At 52.6% G+C, this 19915-nt stretch overlaps 5 protein-coding genes across 10 annotated transcripts in view; 4 read left to right on the top strand and 1 right to left on the bottom strand.

Annotated features, from left to right (window-relative positions):
- The window catches only part of AK8 (adenylate kinase 8), a 65309-nt gene extending 64287 nt beyond the window's left edge, over positions 1–1022 (bottom strand). For both annotated transcript variants that reach the window (XM_079324636.1, XM_079324637.1), the window contains exon 1: positions 799–1022. In XM_079324636.1, coding sequence (XP_079180762.1) covers positions 799–891 — 93 coding nt within the window. In that variant the 5' untranslated portion in view covers positions 892–1022. The remainder of the gene's footprint in view (positions 1–798) is intronic.
- Positions 940–3673, top strand: LOC306811182 (sperm acrosome-associated protein 9-like). Its single transcript, XM_079324653.1, has 5 exons — positions 940–1167; positions 1768–1929; positions 2543–2745; positions 3273–3411; positions 3522–3673. The coding sequence occupies exons 2-5, from the start codon at positions 1786–1788 to the stop codon at positions 3606–3608; spliced, it is 573 nt and encodes a 190-aa protein (XP_079180779.1). The 5' UTR covers positions 940–1167; positions 1768–1785; the 3' UTR covers positions 3609–3673.
- An 806-nt stretch (positions 3674–4479) lies between these two features.
- LOC306811181 (sperm acrosome-associated protein 9-like) lies at positions 4480–7125 on the top strand. The gene is made up of 5 exons (XM_079324652.1): positions 4480–4617; positions 5219–5380; positions 5994–6196; positions 6725–6863; positions 6975–7125. Exons 2-5 carry the CDS (start codon positions 5237–5239, stop codon positions 7059–7061), a joined length of 573 nt encoding a protein of 190 aa, XP_079180778.1. The 5' UTR covers positions 4480–4617; positions 5219–5236; the 3' UTR covers positions 7062–7125.
- A 1548-nt stretch (positions 7126–8673) lies between these two features.
- On the top strand, positions 8674–11125 carry LOC306811180 (sperm acrosome-associated protein 9-like). Of its 3 annotated transcripts, XM_079324651.1 has the most exons (4): positions 8677–8832; positions 9994–10196; positions 10707–10845; positions 10960–11125. In XM_079324651.1, exons 1-4 carry the CDS (start codon positions 8689–8691, stop codon positions 10972–10974), a joined length of 501 nt encoding a protein of 166 aa, XP_079180777.1. In that variant the 5' UTR covers positions 8677–8688; the 3' UTR covers positions 10975–11125. The 3 variants fall into 3 exon arrangements, with proteins under 3 accessions (XP_079180775.1, XP_079180777.1, XP_079180776.1); XM_079324649.1 differs by having other exon boundaries at positions 8674–8832; positions 10707–11125; XM_079324650.1 differs by lacking the exon at positions 8677–8832 and adding an exon at positions 8958–9002 and having other exon boundaries at positions 10707–11125.
- Positions 11126–11875: 750 nt separating this feature from the next.
- Positions 11876–15353, top strand: LOC306811178 (sperm acrosome-associated protein 9-like). Of its 3 annotated transcripts, none has more exons than XM_079324645.1 (5): positions 11883–12061; positions 12673–12828; positions 14200–14402; positions 14938–15076; positions 15182–15353. In XM_079324645.1, exons 2-5 carry the CDS (start codon positions 12685–12687, stop codon positions 15272–15274), a joined length of 579 nt encoding a protein of 192 aa, XP_079180771.1. In that variant the 5' UTR covers positions 11883–12061; positions 12673–12684; the 3' UTR covers positions 15275–15353. The 3 variants fall into 3 exon arrangements, with proteins under 3 accessions (XP_079180770.1, XP_079180771.1, XP_079180772.1); XM_079324646.1 differs by having other exon boundaries at positions 11887–12061; positions 15188–15353; XM_079324644.1 differs by having other exon boundaries at positions 11876–12061; positions 14938–15353.
- Positions 15354–19915: the final 4562 nt, after the last annotated feature.

Genomic DNA, 19915 nt, shown 5'->3' with positions numbered 1-19915 from the left:
GAGTCCCTGCAGCTGCATTCAATGCCTTGTGGCTTTTAAAACACAATAGTTAATTTTTAAAAATCACAAATATGATGCTGCTAGTCACAATAAACAGAGGGGAAAAAAATATGGCATAAAAAAAGGAATAAGAAAAGAAATAAACATGTGTGTGCATTTCAGTGAGGTCTGAGTGAGTGAAAATGATTTTTTAACAGAGTTCAGAGCAGCACGCAGGGGAAGGTTCTCCAGCAAGCTCTCCTATCCGAAAAACACCAGGATATTTAGTCATTCACACAAACCTCACCATGCACGGCATTCGCCTTTTCCCGAACTTCCAGAACAAAACCCACCCTTCTATAAAGCAGGGAAACCAGCCTTGCCATGCACCGAAATCACAACGACACCACAAAGTGCATTTTTCTCCCTTTATTTTTGACAGCCACGACAGGACGGCGGCGGGCAGGGTTTTAGCGGGGGATGATCAGCAGGCGGGACGGCCCCGGTTCGGTCACGGTAAAACCTTCACCGCGCTCTTCCCGCACTCAGATTGTCACCGTCCCCGCTTCGACCACCGCATCCTGCCTCGCCTTTCACCGATTCTTTCCTTCCACGGGCTGCCACTTTCTTCCACAAATCAAATGACACGTATGAGCCGCAGCAACTGCTGATTAAAATAATTAACTGAGAGAGCCCACGGCAGCTTCCCACGTAGGGACATCCGCCCATCACGTCCCCCCGGAGCCCGCCCCGGGGCCCGTCCCCGCCTCCCCCGGTCACCCCGCGCCGCGGAGGCGCTGGCGGCGGGTCCCCGTTCACCTGCAGGAGCTGGAAGAGCCCCCGCTCCTCCGCGTAGGCGCCCGCGGGCGGCGGCCACGGCCGGGCCGGGTCCTCCAGAGCGGCCTCGGCCATGGCCGGCCCTAGCAACGGGACGCGTTGCTAAAGAGGCGTCATCACCGCGCGACACAGAACGGCCTCGTCCCGCTCGGGGGCGTGGCCAGCGCCCCGTTGAGTTTAACGGGAGCGGGGAGACGTCATCGAGCGGCGACCGTTGCCGGGGCCGCGGCGGCGCGGTTGCCGCGGCAACGGCGGAGCTGCGAAGGCGCAGTCAGCGCTGCCCGCCCGCTCAGAGCACAGCCCCGTTCCACCTGGGGAGCTGCCACACCGCCGCCGCCCGCCCACCGGCCGGTAGGAGCCGCAGGGCGCCCGGGGCGGCCACTCCCGCCCGCGGCGCGGGGTCCCGGCGGCAACAACGGGCGGGGGGATCCCGGGGCTGCGGGCGAGGCCGCCCCGAGCGCTGCTGATCTGTCCGCAGGCTCCCGTTCAGCCCGGGACCAGGGGCGGGTTGGCCGCGGCCCCGGCGGTAACCGAGCGCGGCGCGGTTAACGGGAGAGCTCGGGCCGCTCCCGTTAACGGGACAGTGCGGGAGCCGCCGGGCTCTGGTTTTCCAGCCCCAGAGCAGCCCCGGCTCCCCGCGGCCCCGGCGCTCCGTGCATTGCCGCGTTATCTTCACAACACTGAACCCCGCTCGGGTTTATGGCATCTGATTGTCAGCGCTCCCCTCCGGCTTCTCTGCCTCTTGTTGCAGCATCGTTACCAACCCTTGACTTGCTGCCTGCGGCTCTGCGACTGCAGGCCCTCGACACAACACATCTCTTTTTCTTGCCTTTTACTTTTTTTTTTTTTTTTTTTCCTCCATAAGTTTTCCTCTAGCCGACAAAATTCCAACTCAGGAAAGACATGGAATTGCATAATTTCTAAAATTCTTTCTCTTCTTTTCACCTCCAGATCCAGAAACAACTAAACATGGATGAGGTAGTGGACACCCTGGGGAAGATCGAGCAGAACTACAAGCTTTTCCAGCAGCAGCAGTTGACATTTATCAAAGCACTGAAACTCACCCGTGTGGAAGCCAATGACATAGTCAGACCTGTGTCATCCATTAACCAGGTACAAAATATTCAGCACAATTGTTTAACTCTGCTGAGGCACAGACAGAAACACAGGGTACAAGAAAACTATCAAACCAAGCCTCCTTCCCCAGCCACACATGGAATATGTAATCCTCAACTCGCAGGAAGCAGCGTGCCTGCCTCTTCCCCTGGTACTGCTGCATCTTTCTATAGTGCTTATTAAAAATAATGGCTGTGTTACAGTGGGAGGATTGAGGCTGAAAGTCCCAAGTGGTAAAAGGGTTTTCTTGGCTGGTAAGTGAATAGTCTTGGAATTTTTATAGCATGGTGTACTTAAAAGTAGAACTTAGACCACCTGGAGACAGAGGGGAAAAGAAAAAGCTAAATAAAATCAAATATGGGGATTTGAGATAGCAAAACTTGGGTACAAAACCTGGATGGATTCCAAAGGCAGAATGACAGCCAGGCTGCTGTCAGGATTTGGAAACATGAGCTGGTTGTCTGTTCCAAGGGCTGCATCTCCCTACCAAGAGCTTTGCTCATTGCCATGAAGAGGATTGTGACAGAAACTGCACTGAGCCATTTTTCTCATTGAGATGTTGTGTTAAATTACGCTGATTTAAAAGCTCTGGTATTTTCCCCCTGTGCAGGTGCGGTGCTACAAAGATCACCACTGCTACAACTCCAGGGACAAGCACGTCCTCAACATGTTCATCTCCATCTGTAATGATCTCCACAACCTCTGCCACAAGCTGGAAAAGGTGCATCCGGGGGACAGTGTGTCCAACAGCCTTGTGGCAAAGTGCAAAGAGCTGCTTAAGGAAAACAACGACTTCACTGCCCTCCGAGCCACGTAGGTGCCTCAGCTCAGCTCAGCTCAGCTCAGCTCCTGGGATTTGGCTGTGGGTGCTGGGGACTGGCACTGCACATTCCCCCCTGGCTTCTCCAGCACTTGTGCCACAGCACCTTCCTGGCTTTAGTGAGGCTACAAGGTGCAGCCCAGCTTCCTGTTCCAGCTCTTGGGGAAACACTGCCAGTGTCCATCCACAAACAGAGTGCTGGTTTGTTCCTCCATCCTTTTCCTGGTGCTTGGCAGGGCAGGTGATTGCCCTGAGGTCCGTACAGTTACCTGCTCCTTCCTCCTGCTGCTCCTCTGCACAGAGCTCATTTCTGCTGGGCAAGTGTTTCTATGTCCTCTCCAAGATTTCCATATCTCTGCCAGAGTGATTTTTGCTAGGACTCAAGTGCAAATCTATCAATGCTTTTATGTTACTGGAAAATGGCTGCCTGTGCAATCCTGCTCTTCCTGGGGGATCTGAGGGTGGCTCCCAGGGTTGCACTGCTGGGACTCGCTGTCAATGATTTCTCTCTGTCCCACAGCTACCCCCACGGTGTTGTGAACTACCTGAGCTTGGCGGAAGCAACAGATTGTTATGCAGGGGTGGTGAGCCTCATCCCCGTTGTTATAGGCACCATCAGGGAGTGGATAAGCTACACCAACAAGAACCTGCTGCGTAAGGTGAGTCATGCAAATGCCACAAGCAAGGAGACACCCACTTCCCAAACACAACCTGCCAGGCACTCTGCAGCACAGACCTCAATTAGTAACAAAAATATTTACAATTACAGGACAGAGAATGCTCGAAGTGCAAGTGTGAAGACCCACATTTGAAAAATAAAGCTCCCGGGATGCCAGCAAACAAACACCGAAATTAAAGATGGATCAAACTCCTGCATCATCTGGGCACCACCTTTAACCACCTGGATCATTAAACACAGTGAAATGAACACTAGAGATCCATCTTGAGTTCACTTGTGCAGAGCTGCCCTGCAGCCAGCCTGCCACAGATGCATTTGCTCTCCCTTGCTGACATTTCCACCCTGCTGCTCCTATCCCCACAGAAGGAGCTGCAGCTACAGCTGCTGCCTGGGGCCAGCACTGCACTGGGAGCAGGGAACACTCAGCACTCATCAGGTTCTAATGTCTCCTACAGGAATGTTGGACAAGTTACTTGAAATAGCATTTTACATTTTCTCAGCCTTCTTTGTGAGGAACACCCCCTCCCTGCCACACCAGGGGTGAAGAACCTGCCTGTCTGAAGGATGGGATGCAGAGCAGGAAAGGCCTGGCATTATGGGTTAGACAAGTCTTTGACATTTAGACCTGTCTCCAAAATTCCCTCACCCCCATAGGAATAGTTCGGTAAGCTGGACCATGGAATCCAAGCTTACAGGACAAAATTCCCGCACACGGACAGCCGCCCATCACGTCCCACCGGGGTCCGCCCCGGGGCCCGTCCCCGCCTCCCCCGGTCACCCCGCGCCGCGGAGGCGCTGGCGGCGGGTCCCCGTTCACCTGCAGGAGCTGGAAGAGCCCCCGCTCCTCCGCGTAGGCGCCCGCGGGCGGCGGCCACGGCCGGGCCGGGTCCTCCAGAGCGGCCTCGGCCATGGCCGGCCCTAGCAACGGGACGCGTTGCTAAAGAGGCGTCATCACCGCGCGACACAGAACGGCCTCGTCCCGCTCGGGGGCGTGGCCAGCGCCCCGTTGAGTTTAACGGGAGCGGGGAGACGTCATCGAACGGCGACCGTTGCCGGGGCCGCGGCGGCGCGGTTGCCGCGGCAACGGCGGAGCTGCGAAGGCGCAGTCAGCGCTGCCCGCCCGCTCAGAGCACAGCCCCGTTCCACCTGGGGAGCTGCCACACCGCCGCCGCCCGCCCACCGGCCGGTAGGAGCCGCAGGGCGCCCGGGGCGGCCACTCCCGCCCGCGGCGCGGGGTCCCGGCGGCAACAACGGGCGGGGGGATCCCGGGGCTGCGGGCGAGGCCGCCCCGAGCGCTGCTGATCTGTCCGCAGGCTCCCGGTTCAGCCCGGGACCAGGGGCGGGTTGGCCGCGGCCCCGGCGGTAACCGAGCGCGGCGCGGTTAACGGGAGAGCTCGGGCCGCTCCCGTTAACGGGACAGTGCGGGAGCCGCCGGGCTCTGGTTTTCCAGCCCCAGAGCAGCCCCGGCTCCCCGCGGCCCCGGCGCTCCGTGCATTGCCGCGTTATCTTCACAACACTGAACCCCGCTCGGGTTTATGGCATCTGATTGTCAGCGCTCCCCTCCGGCTTCTCTGCCTCTTGTTGCAGCATCGTTACCAACCCTTGACTTGCTGCCTGCGGCTCTGCGACTGCAGGCCCTCGACACAACACATCTCTTTTTCTTGCCTTTTACTTTTTTTTTTTTTTTTTTTCCTCCATAAGTTTTCCTCTAGCCGACAAAATTCCAACTCAGGAAAGACATGGAATTGCATAATTTCTAAAATTCTTTCTCTTCTTTTCACCTCCAGATCCAGAAACAACTAAACATGGATGAGGTAGTGGACACCCTGGGGAAGATCGAGCAGAACTACAAGCTTTTCCAGCAGCAGCAGTTGACATTTATCAAAGCACTGAAACTCACCCGTGTGGAAGCCAATGACATAGTCAGACCTGTGTCATCCATTAACCAGGTACAAAATATTCAGCACAATTGTTTAACTCTGCTGAGGCACAGACAGAAACACAGGGTACAAGAAAACTATCAAACCAAGCCTCCTTCCCCAGCCACACATGGAATATGTAATCCTCAACTCGCAGGAAGCAGCGTGCCTGCCTCTTCCCCTGGTACTGCTGCATCTTTCTATAGTGCTTATTAAAAATAATGGCTGTGTTACAGTGGGAGGATTGAGGCTGAAAGTCCCAAGTGGTAAAAGGGTTTTCTTGGCTGGTAAGTGAATAGTCTTGGAATTTTTATAGCATGGTGTACTTAAAAGTAGAACTTAGACCACCTGGAGACAGAGGGGAAAAGAAAAGCTAAATAAAATCAAATATGGGGATTTGAGATAGCAAAACTTGGGTACAAAACCTGGATGGATTCCAAAGGCAGAATGACAGCCAGGCTGCTGTCAGGATTTGGAAACATGAGCTGGTTGTCTGTTCCAAGGGCTGCATCTCCCTACCAAGAGCTTTGCTCATTGCCATGAAGAGGATTGTGACAGAAACTGCACTGAGCCATTTTTCTCATTGAGATGTTGTGTTAAATTACGCTGATTTTAAAAGCTCTGGTATTTTCCCCCTGTGCAGGTGCGGTGCTACAAAGATCACCACTGCTACAACTCCAGGGACAAGCACGTCCTCAACATGTTCATCTCCATCTGTAATGATCTCCACAACCTCTGCCACAAGCTGGAAAAGGTGCATCCGGGGGACAGTGTGTCCAACAGCCTTGTGGCAAAGTGCAAAGAGCTGCTTAAGGAAAACAACGACTTCACTGCCCTCCGAGCCACGTAGGTGCCTCAGCTCAGCTCAGCTCAGCTCAGCTCCTGGGATTTGGCTGTGGGTGCTGGGGACTGGCACTGCACATTCCCCCCTGGCTTCTCCAGCACTTGTGCCACAGCACCTTCCTGGCTTTAGTGAGGCTACAAGGTGCAGCCCAGCTTCCTGTTCCAGCTCTTGGGGAAACACTGCCAGTGTCCATCCACAAACAGAGTGCTGGTTTGTTCCTCCATCCTTTTCCTGGTGCTTGGCAGGGCAGGTGATTGCCCTGAGGTCCGTACAGTTACCTGCTCCTTCCTCCTGCTGCTCCTCTGCACAGAGCTCATTTCTGCTGGGCAAGTGTTTCTATGTCCTCTCCAAGATTTCCATATCTCTGCCAGAGTGATTTTTGCTAGGACTCAAGTGCAAATCTATCAATGCTTTTATGTTACTGGAAAATGGCTGCCTGTGCAATCCTGCTCTTTCCTGGGGGATCTGAGGGTGGCTCCCAGGGTTGCACTGCTGGGACTCGCTGTCAATGATTTCTCTCTGTCCCACAGCTACCCCCACGGTGTTGTGAACTACCTGAGCTTGGCGGAAGCAACAGATTGTTATGCAGGGGTGGTGAGCCTCATCCCCGTTGTTATAGGCACCATCAGGGAGTGGATAAGCTACACCAACAAGAACCTGCTGCGTAAGGTGAGTCATGCAAATGCCACAAGCAAGGAGACACCCACTTCCCAAACACAACCTGCCAGGCACTCTGCAGCACAGACCTCAATTAGTAACAAAAATATTTTACAATTACAGGACAGAGAATGCTCGAAGTGCAAGTGTGAAGACCCACATTTGAAAAATAAAGCTCCCGGGATGCCAGCAAACAAACACCGAAATTAAAGATGGATCAAACTCCTGCATCATCTGGGCACCACCTTTAACCACCTGGATCATTAAACACAGTGAAATGAACACTAGAGATCCATCTTGAGTTCACTTTGTGCAGAGCTGCCCTGCAGCCAGCCTGCCACAGATGCATTTGCTCTCCCTTGCTGACATTTCCACCCTGCTGCTCCTATCCCCACAGAAGGAGCTGCAGCTACAGCTGCTGCCTGGGGCCAGCACTGCACTGGGAGCAGGGAACACTCAGCACTCATCAGGTTCTAATGTCTCCTACAGAATGTTGGACAAGTTACTTGAAATAGCATTTTACATTTTCTCAGCCTTCTTTGTGAGGAACACCCCCTCCCTGCCACACCAGGGGTGAAGAACCTGCCTGTCTGAAGGATGGGATGCAGAGCAGGAAAGGCCTGGCATTATGGGTTAGACAAGTCTTTGACATTTAGACCTGTCTCCAAAATTCCCTCACCCCCATAGGAATAGTTCGGTAAGCTGGACCATGGAATCCAAGCTTACAGGACAAAATTCCCGCACACGGACAGCCGCCCATCACGTCCCACCGGGGTCCGCCCCGGGGCCCGTCCCCGCCTCCCCCGGTCACCCCGCGCCGCGGAGGCGCTGGCGGCGGGTCCCCGTTCACCTGCAGGAGCTGGAAGAGCCCCCGCTCCTCCGCGTAGGCGCCCGCGGGCGGCGGCCACGGCCGGGCCGGGTCCTCCAGAGCGGCCTCGGCCATGGGCCGGCCCTAGCAACGGGACGCGTTGCTAAAGAGGCGTCATCACCGCGCGACACAGAACGGCCTCGTCCCGCTCGGGGGCGTGGCCAGCGCCCCGTTGAGTTTAACGGGAGCGGGGAGACGTCATCGAACGGCGACCGTTGCCGGGGCCGCGGCGGCGCGGTTGCCGCGGCAACGGCGGAGCTGCGAAGGCGCAGTCAGCGCTGCCCGCCCGCTCAGAGCACAGCCCCGTTCCACCTGGGGAGCTGCCAACACCGCCGCCGCCCGCCCACCGGCCGGTAGGAGCCGCAGGGCGCCCGGGGCGGCCACTCCCGCCCGCGGCGCGGGGGTCCCGGCGGCCACAACGGGCGGGGGGGTCCCGGGGCTGCGGGCGAGGCCGCCCCGAGCGCTGCTGATCTGTCCGCAGGCTCCCGGTTCCGCCCGGGACCAGGGGCGGGTTGGCCGCGGCCCCGGCGGTAACCGAGCGCGGCGCGGTTAACGGGAGAGCTCGGGCCGCTCCCGTTAACGGGACAGTGCGGGAGCCGCCGGGCTCTGGTTTTCCAGCCCCAGAGCAGCCCCGGCTCCCCGCGGCCCCGGCGCTCCGTGCATTGCCGCGTTATCTTTACAACACTGAACCCCGCTCGGGTTTATGGCATCTGATTGTCAGCGCTCCCCTCCGGCTTCTCTGCCTCTCGTTGCAGCATCGTTACCAACCCTTGACTTGCTGCCTGCGGCTCTGGGACTGCAGGCCCTCGACACAACACATCTCCTCTTATTCCTGCCTTTTTCTTTTTTTTCCCCGTAAGTATTTCACCAACCAACAGAATCGCAACTCAAGCGAGATGTGGAATTGCATAATTTCTAAAATTGCTTCCTTTCTCTCCTTTTAACCCCCACATCCAGAAATAAGTAAACATGGATGAGGTGGTGCACACTCTAAGAAAGATCGAGGAGAACTACAAACTCTTCCAGCAGGAGGAACACACATTTATCAGAGCACTGGAACAAATCCGAGAGGAAGCCCATGAGTTGGTCAAACCTGTGTCAAACATAGCCCAGGTACAAATTATTCAGCATAAATTGCTCCCTGGACAGGAGGGCATATAGTCTGGCTAGTGCAGTTGGACAGCCCTTGCCAGTGTTTCTGTAGTCCTGGCTCCCCATCCAGGTCACTCAGCTGCATTAACTCTCTGTTGTTGATGTGGACAACAAGTCCTGTTATCCCACTGGTGAACATCCAGGCTGAATTGATACTCTCCTTAGCATTACTCCTCTCACAGCAGCAATAAAATATCCTGAAACTTACAAGGACACAGCACTCAGGAAATAGTGTGGAAGGAGGAATCTGTAGTGTAAATGGACTTTTAAGGGACATTTTTTATTGTTCTTACAAACCCGCTGAGAATTTGGCCAAGCATATTCCATGGATCTTGTGTAAGCAGAGACTGAATTCATGTTGGAACAGCTCCTTCCCTCTTGTCGTGGAATGTTCCAGAAAGCACTGGAGCTGTTAGAGCTCAGCTTTGGCTGCTATCCAACCACTCAGTATTTTATATTTTGAAGAGTCTATCATTTCTTTGGAGAAAATATTTAATGCCTTGGCATAACATTTCCACACAGTGCCATCACCCTGAGTTACACAGGTGCTCAGGGCAAGCAGAGAATAGCATTGCTCTCACAGTTAGCCAGGGCAATTAGGGTAAATGGGTTGAGGTTGCAGCCATGTGCCAAATAAAGAGGATGCATGAAGCAAACACATCAAACCATTCCTGGTTTGGTGGCTGCCCTCACTTCCCACCCTGCTGTGCCCAGGCAGCTGTGGCAGGGGCAGAGGGAGCAGGCAGACACCCCACAGTGACTGAGCCTGTTCCTGCAGTGCTGTCAGCACAGCTGCCTTTGGCTGTGGCACTCCTGCACCTCTCAGGGTGAGCAGGCTCAGTGAGCTGATGGACAGATCCCTTACTCTGTTCTTGCCCAGTCACGAGGAATGACAGCAAACAGCCCGTGGTGCTCACGCCTGAGAGCCACGAGAGAAAGCAGCTTCTCCTCACTCACCCTGAGCAGCTTCTCCTCACTCACCCTGAGCAGCTTCTCCTCACTCACCCTGAGCAGCCTCTTCTCACTCACCCTGAGCAGCTTCTCCTCACTCACCCTGAGCAGCTTTGCAGCACAAGGTCAATGCAGTTTAACATCACTGACCTCTGGTTTCCCCTCTTGCAGGTGGAGTTCTACAAGGAACGCAACTGTTACAATTCCACCGACAGGCGCATCCTCAACATGTTCATCTCCATCTGCAACGATCTCCGCCACCTCTGCCACAAGCTGGATAAGGTGCATCCAGGGAACTGTGTGACCAACAGCCTTGTGGAGAAGTGCAAACAGCTCCTTAATGACAGCAATGACTTCACTGCCCTCCGAGCCACGTAGGTGCCTCAGCTCAGCTCAGCTCAGCTCAGCTCCTGGGATTTGGCTGTGGGTGCTGGGGACTGGCACTGCACATTCCCCCCTGGCTTCTCCAGCACTTGTGCCACAGCACCTTCCTGGCTTTAGTGAGGCTACAAGGTGCAGCCCAGCTTCCTGTTCCAGCTCTTGGGGAAACACTGCCAGTGTCCATCCACAAACAGAGTGCTGGTTTGTTCCTCCATCCTTTTCCTGGTGCATGGCAGGGCAGGTGATTGCCCTGAGGTCCGTACAGTTACCTGCTCCTTCCTCCTGCTGCTCCTCTGCACAGAGCTCATTTCTGCTGAGCAAGTGTTTCTATGTCCTCTCCAAGACTTCCATATCTCTGCCAGAGTGGTTTTTGGTAGGACTCATATATCCAAGTGCAACTCTATCCATGCTTTTGTGGTTTTGGGAAAAAACACAAAGCATTGCCTGTGCAATCTGAGGGAGGCTGGGACTCCTCTGTCAATTGTTTCCCCTCTGTCCCACAGCCACCCCCACGGTGTTGTGAACTACCTGAGTTTAGAGGAAGCAAAGAATCGTTATGAAGGGGTGGTGAGCCTCATCCCCATCGTCCTACACACTATAAAGGATTGGATCTATTACAGTCAGTGGAAAAAGCTCTGTGCTGTGAGTCATGGACATGCCACATGCAAGAAGGAGACACCCACTTCCCAAACATTCCCTGCTGGGCACTTTGCAAGTCAGACCTCCATTAGTAATAAACATACTGTATGTTTTCAGGATATAGATTTCTAGAAATACCAAGCTGCAAATCAGTGTCTGCAACAAAGGGCTCCCTGGAAGCCACCAAGGAAATACCCCAGTTAGAGGATGGATCAAAGCTCCTGCATCATCTGGGCATCACCTTTAACCACCTGGATCATTAAACACAGTGAAATGAACACTAGAGATCCATTTTGAGTCCACTTTCTAAAGAGCTGCCCTGCAGCCAGCCTGCCACAGATGCATTTGCTCTCCCTTGCTGACATTTCCACCCTGCTGCTCCTATCCCCACAGAAGGAGCTGCAGCTACAGCTGCTGCCTGGGGCCAGCACTGCACTGGGAGCAGGGAACACTCAGCACTCATCAGGTTCTAATGTCTCCTACAGGAATGTTGGACAAGTTACTTGAAATAGCATTTTACATTTTCTCAGCCTTCTTTGTGAGGAACATCCTCTCCCTGCCACAGCCAGCGGGGTGAAGAACCTGCCTGTCTGAAGGATGGGATGCAGAGCAGGAAAGGCCTGGCATTATGGGTTAGACAAATCTTTGACATTTAGACTTGTCTCCAAAATTCCCTCACCCCCATAGGAATAGTTCGGTAAGCTGGACTATGGAATCCAAGCTTACAGGACAAAATTCCCGCACACGGACAGCCGCCTATCACGTCCCCCCGGGGTCCGCCCCGGGGCCCGTCCCCGCCTCCCCCGGTCACCCCGCGCCGCGGAGGCGCTGGCGGCGGGTCCCCGTTCACCTGCAGGAGCTGGAAGAGCCCCCGCTCCTCCGCGTAGGCGCCCGCGGGCGGCGGCCACGGCCGGGCCGGGTCCTCCAGAGCGGCCTCGGCCATGGCCGGCCCTAGCAACGGGACGCGTTGCTAAAGAGGCGTCATCACCGCGCGACACAGAACGGCCTCGTCCCGCTCGGGGGCGTGGCCAGCGCCCCGTTGAGTTTAACGGGAGCGGGGAGACGTCATCGAGCGGCGACGGTTGCCGGGGCCGCGGCGGCGCGGTTGCCGCGGCAACGGCGGAGCTGCGAAGGCGCAGTCAGCGCTGCCCGCCCGCTCAGAGCACAGCCCCGTTCCACCTGGGGAGCTGCCACACCGCCGCCGCCCGCCCACCGGCCGGTAGGAGCCGCAGGGCGCCCGGGGCGGCCACTCCCGCCCGCGGCGCGGGGTCCCGGCGGCCACAACGGGCGGGGGGGTCCCGGGGCTGCGGGCGAGGCCGCCCCGAGCGCTGCTGATCTGTCCGCAGGCTCCCGGTTCAGCCCGGGACCAGGGGCGGGTTGGCCGCGGCCCCGGCGGTAACCGAGCGCGGCGCGGTTAACGGGAGAGCTCGGGCCGCTCCCGTTAACGGGACAGTGCGGGAGCCGCCGGGCTCTGGTTTTCCAGCCCCAGAGCAGCCCCGGCTCCCCGCGGCCCCGGCGCTCCGTGCATTGCCGCGTTATCTTCACAACACTGAACCCCGCTCGGGTTTATGGCATCTGATTGTCAGCGCTCCCCTCCGGCTTCTCTGCCTCTCGTTGCAGCATCGTTACCAACCCTTGACTTGCTGACTGCGGCTCTGCGACTGCAGGCCCTCGACACAACACATCTCCTCTTATTCCTGCCTTTTTCTTTTTGTAATTTTTTCCCTCATAAATCTTCCACTAACCAACACAATCACAACTGAGGGGAAATGTAGAATTGCATAATTTCTAAACTTGCTTCCTTTCTCTCCTTTTCACCCCCACATCCAGAAATAAGTAAACATGGATGAGGTGGTGCACACTCTAAGAAAGATCGAGGAGAACTACAAGCTCTTCCAGCAGCAGCAGTTCACATTTATCAGAGCACTGGAACGCACGCGGGAGGAAGCCCATGATTTGATCAAACCTGTGTCATCCATAGTCCAGGTACAAATTATTCAGCACAAATTGCTCCCTGCCTGTGAGATCAGGCACAGCACGGGGCTGGCATGCACCTGGAGCCAGCTCAGGGATGAAGAAATTTTTTTACTGATGGGAAGATGGACAAAAGCTCTTCTGTACTGTTTGTGTATAACTGAAGATGTGCAGAGAGAAGCTGCTGAGGGTCTCCTGTTACCTCAGAAGGAATCTCCTGGCTGAGCAGCACTTAGTGGTTCAGTTTAACACTGCTGAGGCACAGACAGAAACACAGGGTACAAGAAAACTATGAAACCAAGCCTCCTTCCCCAGCCACACATGGAATATGTAATCCTCAACTTGCAGGAAGCAGTGTGCCTGCCTCTTCCCCTGGTACTGGTGCTGCTGTATCTTTCTATAGTGCTTATTAAAAATAATGGCTGTGTTAGAGAGGGAGGATGATGGATTGAGGGCTGAAAGTCCCAAGTGGGCAAAGGGTTTTCTGGGCTGGTAAGTGAATAGTCTTGGAATTTTTATAGCATGGTGTACTTAAAAGTAGAACTTAGACCACCTGGAGACAGAGGGGAAAAGAAAAAGCTAAATAAAATCAGATATGGGGATTTGAGACAGCAAAACTTGGGTACAAAACCTGGATGGATTCCAAAGGCAGAGTGACAGCCAGGCTGCTGTCAGGATTCAGACACAGAAGGAGCTGGTTGTCTGTTCCAAGGGCTGCATTTCTAATAGAAGGGCATTGCTCATTGCCATGAAGAGGATTGTGACAGACACTGCACTGAACTCTTTTTTCCCATTGAGATGCTGTGTAACATTATGCTGTTTTTAGAAGCACTGGTATTCCAGTGGTACTTGTTGGCAGAATTGGAAAGGCTGCTTGTTGTGGGGGTGAAACCTGGTGGGTAATGACCTCAGAATTCCATGGATCCATGGCCTCCTCTGTGAAACCACACAGGGACTCAGTGGTGGTAAACTGTATCCCTGAGGGGGAGTGTGGGAAAGGGAAAACACAAATTACTGGGAAAGGCAGGGAGCAGTTGGTGCAGCACAGCCTGGGGATGCAGTGATCAGAAGCTAAACCCCTACCAAAGAAACTTCATTGCAGAGAAAAGCAGGCATCCATTTTAGTTCAGTGCCATTCTTCCTGTCTTTAACTTGCCATAGGAGGACAGAAGAATAAAAGCAGCAAAACCAGAAATGTGTGTGAGAGTGCACACCACAGTCAGGCAAAGGCAACACTGCTTGAAAGATTTCTACATGGAGGAGGGTATAGAGTCTTGCTTGTACAGAGCTGGACAGCCCTTGCCAGTGTTCCTGTAGTCCTGGCTCCCCATCCAGGTCACTCAGGTGCATTAACTCTCTGTTGTTGATGTGAACCTCGTGCAGGTGCAGTGCTACAAGGACCACCACTGTTACAATTCCACCGACAGGCGCATCCTCAACATGTTCATCTCCATCTGCAACGATCTCCGCCACCTCTGCCACAAGCTGGATAAGGTGCATCCAGGGGACAGTGTGACCAACAGCCTTGTGGAGAAGTGCAAACAGCTCCTTAATGACAGCAATGACTTCACTGCCCTCCGAGCCACGTAGGTGCCTCAGCTCAGCTCAGCTCAGCTCAGCTCAGCTCAGCTCCTGGGATTTGGCTGTGGGTGCTGGGGACTGGCACTGCACATTCCCCCCTGGCTTCTCCAGCACTTGTGCCACAGCACCTTCCTGGCTTTAGTGAGGCTACAAGGTGCAGCCCAGCTTCCTGTTCCAGCTCTTGGGGAAACACTGCCAGTGTCCATCCACAAACAGAGTGCTGGTTTGTTCCTCCATCCTTTTCCTGGTGCTTGGCAGGGCAGGTGATTGCCCTGAGGTCTGTACAGTTACCTGCTCCTTCCTCCTGCTGCTCCTCTGCACAGAGCTCACTTCTGCTGGGCAAGTGTTTGTTTCTATGTCCTCTCCAAGACTTCCAGATTTCTGCCAAAGTGATTTTTGGTAGGACTCATATATCCAAGTGCAACTCTATCCACGCTTTTATGTTTTTGGGAAATGGCTGCCTGTTCAATCCTGCTCTTCCCTGGGGGATCTGAGGGAGGCTGGGACTCCTCTGTCAATTGTTTCCCCTCTGTCCCACAGCTACCCCCACGGTGTTGTGAACTACCTGAGTTTAGAGGAAGCAAAGAATCGTTATGGAGGGGTGGTGAGCCTCATCCCCATCGTTCTAGACACCATGAGGGAGTGGATAACCTACAATAAGCGGAACATGCTGCATGATGTGAGTCATGCAGCTGCCACATGCAAGGAGACACCCAATTCCCAAACAGAACCTGCCAGGCACTTTGCAAGTCAGACCTCCATTAGTAACAAAAATGCTGTACAGTTGCAGGACACAGAATGCTCGAAGTGCAAGTATGAAGACCCACGTTTGAAAAATAAAGCTCCCTGGAGGCCACCAGGCAAACACCCATATTAAAGGATGCATTAAAGCTGCTACATCATCTGGGCACCACCTTTAACCACCTGGCTGATTAAACACAGTGAAATGAACACTAGAGATCCATCCTGAGTTCACTTTGTGCAGAGCTGCACTGCAGCCAGCCTGCCACAAACGCATTTGCTCTCCCTTGCTGACATTTCCACCCTGCTGCTCCTATCCCCACAGAAGGAGCTGCAGCTACAGCTGCTGCCTGGGGCCAGCACTGCACTGGGAGCAGGGAACACTCAGCACTCATCAGGTTCTAATGTCTCCTACAGGAATGTTGGACAAGCTACTTGAAATAGCATTTTACATTTTCTCAGCCTTCTTTGTGAGGAACATCCCCTCCCTGCCACAGCCAGCAGGGTGAAGAACCTGCCTGTCTGAAGGATGGGATGCAGAGCAGGAAAGGCCTGGCATTATGGGTTAGACAAGTCTTAGACTTGTCTCCAAAATTCCCTAACACCCATAGAAATAGTTTGGTAAACTGAACCATAGAATCCCTGTTTACAGGATGCTAAGAATATTTCCCATACCTGCCACTGGCTACAGATGCCAGTGTTCTTCAGCTGTGCACTGCTGCAGCCTCCTGCTGCTCCTGCCACACAGGAACCCCTCACACCTGCTTGACTCCTGTGCTGTCTGACCTAGAGATTTAAAGGAGAGCTGAGTTAATTTTGCCCTTAGTCTGTGTATCCTGACTATAGCCAAACGTGGATAAAACACCCTGTGCTCCTCAGACCTCTACAACTAAAAGCCATTTCCAGTCCATGTGATTCATGTGAGATGTGGTGAGAGTATCATGTTCAGATGGCTCCTGTTCAAACTACAGATTAAACTGCTTGTGCTTTCCCTTTTTCAAGGCAAGGTTAGCATCAAGTTAGACCAGATGTCCCACCTAAGGGGCAGGCCCATGATGGCCCGTGGGCTCAAAATCTGGAGCATGAGGTCAGCACATGGTCAGACCCTATAGTCCTTTCTAAAAAAGAGTCCTCCCTGTGTGTCCAAGGCCAGCTGAACAGCTTTGAGTTCAGCAAGTTCTGACTGCTCTTTTCCCCTCCCACAGGCAAATTACCTCCTGCTTTTTTTCCTGCTGAAGACACTCCTGGATATACAATTTCCCCTTGCATACTGGGCTCAGTTTTCTGTGAGAAAGCTTTTGCCTTAAAATCACCAGTTTTTGGCAACAAGCAGCTAAAAACAGAAGGGAGAATTAATACAGAAAAAGGGCACAGCAAGGAATGACAGCTCAGATGAAATGGAAAGTATTTTCAGGAGCATTTTTATTCCTCACATAACCTCACGTTGTTTTGCACTTTTTTCCTTTCCCCTATCCACTTGCACTGCAATGCACCCACCCAGTCTGGAGTAAAGCCCTATTTTTAGGGAGATTTGATCCAACTGAACTGAACTGAACCTTGGTGAACTCAAAATGGGAACAGAGGGTCACAGAGTGACTCCTGGGCACTACTGGGGCCACAGCCAGTGGAATGTCACCATCACCCTCTCTGGCTTCACTTGAGATCCCTGGTGCAGAGGCAGCTTCAGGCTGAAAGTCCAAGTTGTGGCAGCTGCCCTGTTGTGTTCCATGGTGCAGACAAGTGTCCAGTGACAGTTGCTGTCTTGGAAAGCTTTTCAGAACCAGCTGCAAGGACTGAACGATGACAAGTGTGAGGGACACAAGAGATGCTGTTCCCAGATCTTGTTTCCAACCTTCTTGGCCCTGTCCTATGGTTTAAATTTGAACACACAGGCTGTGAGGAGACATGAATTATCCTCCCATTTGTAGCTCACTTTCAGCTTCCTGGGATGAGCAGAGCACAAATGGTTTGTCAGAACAGTCCTACCAAAGCCAGTCCTCCCCTGCTGCTCAAAACTCCAGTTGTCATTTTGCACTTGACCAAGGTGATACACACAAAACAAGCTCCCAGATTTTAGTAAGATTCTTGCACACAAGAAACAGTTCCCAAATCTTAGTAATAATTTCTAGCCTAGCCCTATCCTTTCAGTCAGTGTCATGCAGCCAAAATTTTAAGACCCAAGCAGAAAAATGAATGCATAAAACTTGCAGTCTGAGGTTTGATAATGACAAGACCAGAATCTGTTGGAAGACTGCAGATTTAAGTCTCACAAAAACATCCAGACAAATTACTTAATTTCCATACAAGTTCTCCTCTTCCAGAGTGGATGGACACTTCAAAAGACAAAAAGATACAGAAGAATTGTTTTCCTCTACTACAAATCAAGCTGTTTGAAGAATTTACATAAACAGGATGTAAATGCCAAACACAAAAGTGCAATAAAGTTTTACTTTAGCCTCGGTGAGCATAAAATTTCAAGATACACACTGAGAAACCAGGCAGAGCACCAGCCTGACTTTCCTACAGATCTGTCAGTTAGTCCAGGAAATAAATGCTTTTTTTGTTCAAAGCCTGAAATAGAGATATGGACTGGTAATAGACAATATCAACAGAATCCTGGCATCTGTATGAATTTATCTCCGTGCTCCCATTGATTCAGCTAAGGGTCAAACCAGGCTGTTGTCAGACTGAGGATTCTGATGGAGTTGGTGTCTCCACTCACTGCAGGGGGTTGGACTGGATGAGCTTTCAAGGTGCCTTCCAACCCAAACAATTCTGTGATAAACCATTCTGTATGTTCAGGAGGTGGTTCCAGCCTCACACCCCGGGAGGACAGGACACAGCTCAGACCCCCAGAGGTTAAGATGAAGTGTCAGCAATGGTGGTGGGCTCTGGAGGGAAGAAGAGGATCCAAGAGAGAGGAATGTCACATCCCAGAGCTGATGCTGATGCAGAGTGAAGGGATGGGCTTGGCAGGGCCTCTAGCGGCCACCTCAGAGCAGTGTCCAAACATCTCACCAGCAACTTCTCCACAGTTTCACCAACCCTGCTGTCCCCCAATCCTGGACCCACAGGGCCTTTTCAACCCTGTACAGGCATCCAACCCCTGGGACACAGCCCAGGGCAGCTGTGGGGCTGCTCCAGCCCCAGAGCTGTAATTTCAGAAGAACCATTGGCTGTTCCTGTCAGCACCACCCTGTTCCATCAGCTCTCCACATCATAAACACCCCGAGGCAGGAGAGCTTTTCCTGGGAGTCCTGAATTGCCCTGGTGGTGCAGCACCAGTCTGAGCTTTCAGTCAGCACAGTGAGCAGAGGCAGCTTCACAAAAACCAGGAATAGCCTCTGGCAGCCAGGAAAGATGAGCCAGCCCAAGACTGGAGTGAAAAGATCTTCAGGAAAAAAAGGTTCAGCCAAGTAAAGCCCACAGACACCAAAATCACGACAACCATAAGTCAGTGATTTGGAACAGTCTTGTCTGGAAAGCAAAGCCCATGGGAATGCAAACCAGGCTTCCTTTGCAGAGCTCCTGAGCATGAACGGATGAAGCAACTCCTGTGATTTCCTATTTTTAAAATCCACCATTGTGCCAGCAGTTAAGTAGTTCCAACACATCAGAACCAACAGCAAAGGTATTTTAATTTCCTGAATTTGAAGTGTTTCCTTCCCTAATATCTCCTGTGTGGTTATCAGCTGTGTTATGAACTACCCAATGTACTACTTGGCATTAGTAAGTCAGGAAGGTACTTCATTTTTCTCTTTTTGTACCCCAGTAAAACACTTCTGTGGGTAATTTTTATCCAATGATTTTTTTACACTGGCAAGTGCAGCTTTGCAATGCCAGGCTTAAGGGATGCCTTATTATGAACCAATTCTGTATAAGGGCAAGTTAAATTCACTTTGTGCCTTGTTTTCATTTTACTACCCTGTGCTATGGAACTAATCCCAATGCAGGGGTTCAAACAACTTTCTGTGTCACTGAACTCCAAGATGATATTTATGGTATTTTCTATATAAAATTCTGCATAAACATAACTTGGCCAAGGAATGTTCACAATGTGTCACTTGCACAACTTAGACCCCTGCCTGTGTTGCTCATATTTGACAATTATACTCAGTCTTTAACTGGAATGTTAAGGCTTGTGTATGGATTACTAAACTGCTTTGAGCAATCTTTCAAATATTCATTTATTTCAAGAAGAAAAAAAAAAACCAACCCAACAAACAAATAAAAACCATTGAAAGACCAGAACCAGTGAGAAAGTGCCAGTCTGGGAAAAAAGCAAAACAAAAGAACAACCTTACCTCACCAGGCTAAGCTTAGAACAAAGTGGCCCCAAAATTCCTCGTGGTCTGAGGAAATGTATGCACTGTATGGAAGGGAAAAGTACAGACAGAGCCAACTCCTGACAGCAGCCCCAGCTTTGCAGACAAGGCTCTGACATTTCCAGCTATTAATTTCTCTAATCACTGTGCAGTCCTGGCCTGCAGGAGCAAGGTCATGCACAAGCTCACCCACAGATTTGCAGCACTGAACTGTTTGCAGTTCATTTGTGGATTATACTGGCACATTGTTGGTGAGTTTGTCACAGAAGAAAAAAAGGCTTTGGTTCCATGCAGAAAAATGAGCTTCTGAAGGTGAATCTTACACAAAGGGGCAGCAGCACTGACCTTCTCTGGACTGCTCAATCTGGGAAGATGTTTGGACACAAACTTGTTTGGACTCCCTTCCATGAGTTTGGTCCCAAAGAGGTCTGGCAGGGAATTTTAACACAGAG

Source organism: Erithacus rubecula (genome assembly GCF_903797595.1).
Source record: "Erithacus rubecula genome assembly, chromosome: 21".
In the NCBI taxonomy this organism is placed as follows: Eukaryota; Metazoa; Chordata; class Aves; order Passeriformes; family Muscicapidae; genus Erithacus; species Erithacus rubecula.
Note: the sequence above shows the minus strand (reverse complement) of the source record. Positions and strands in the feature narration are given on the sequence as shown.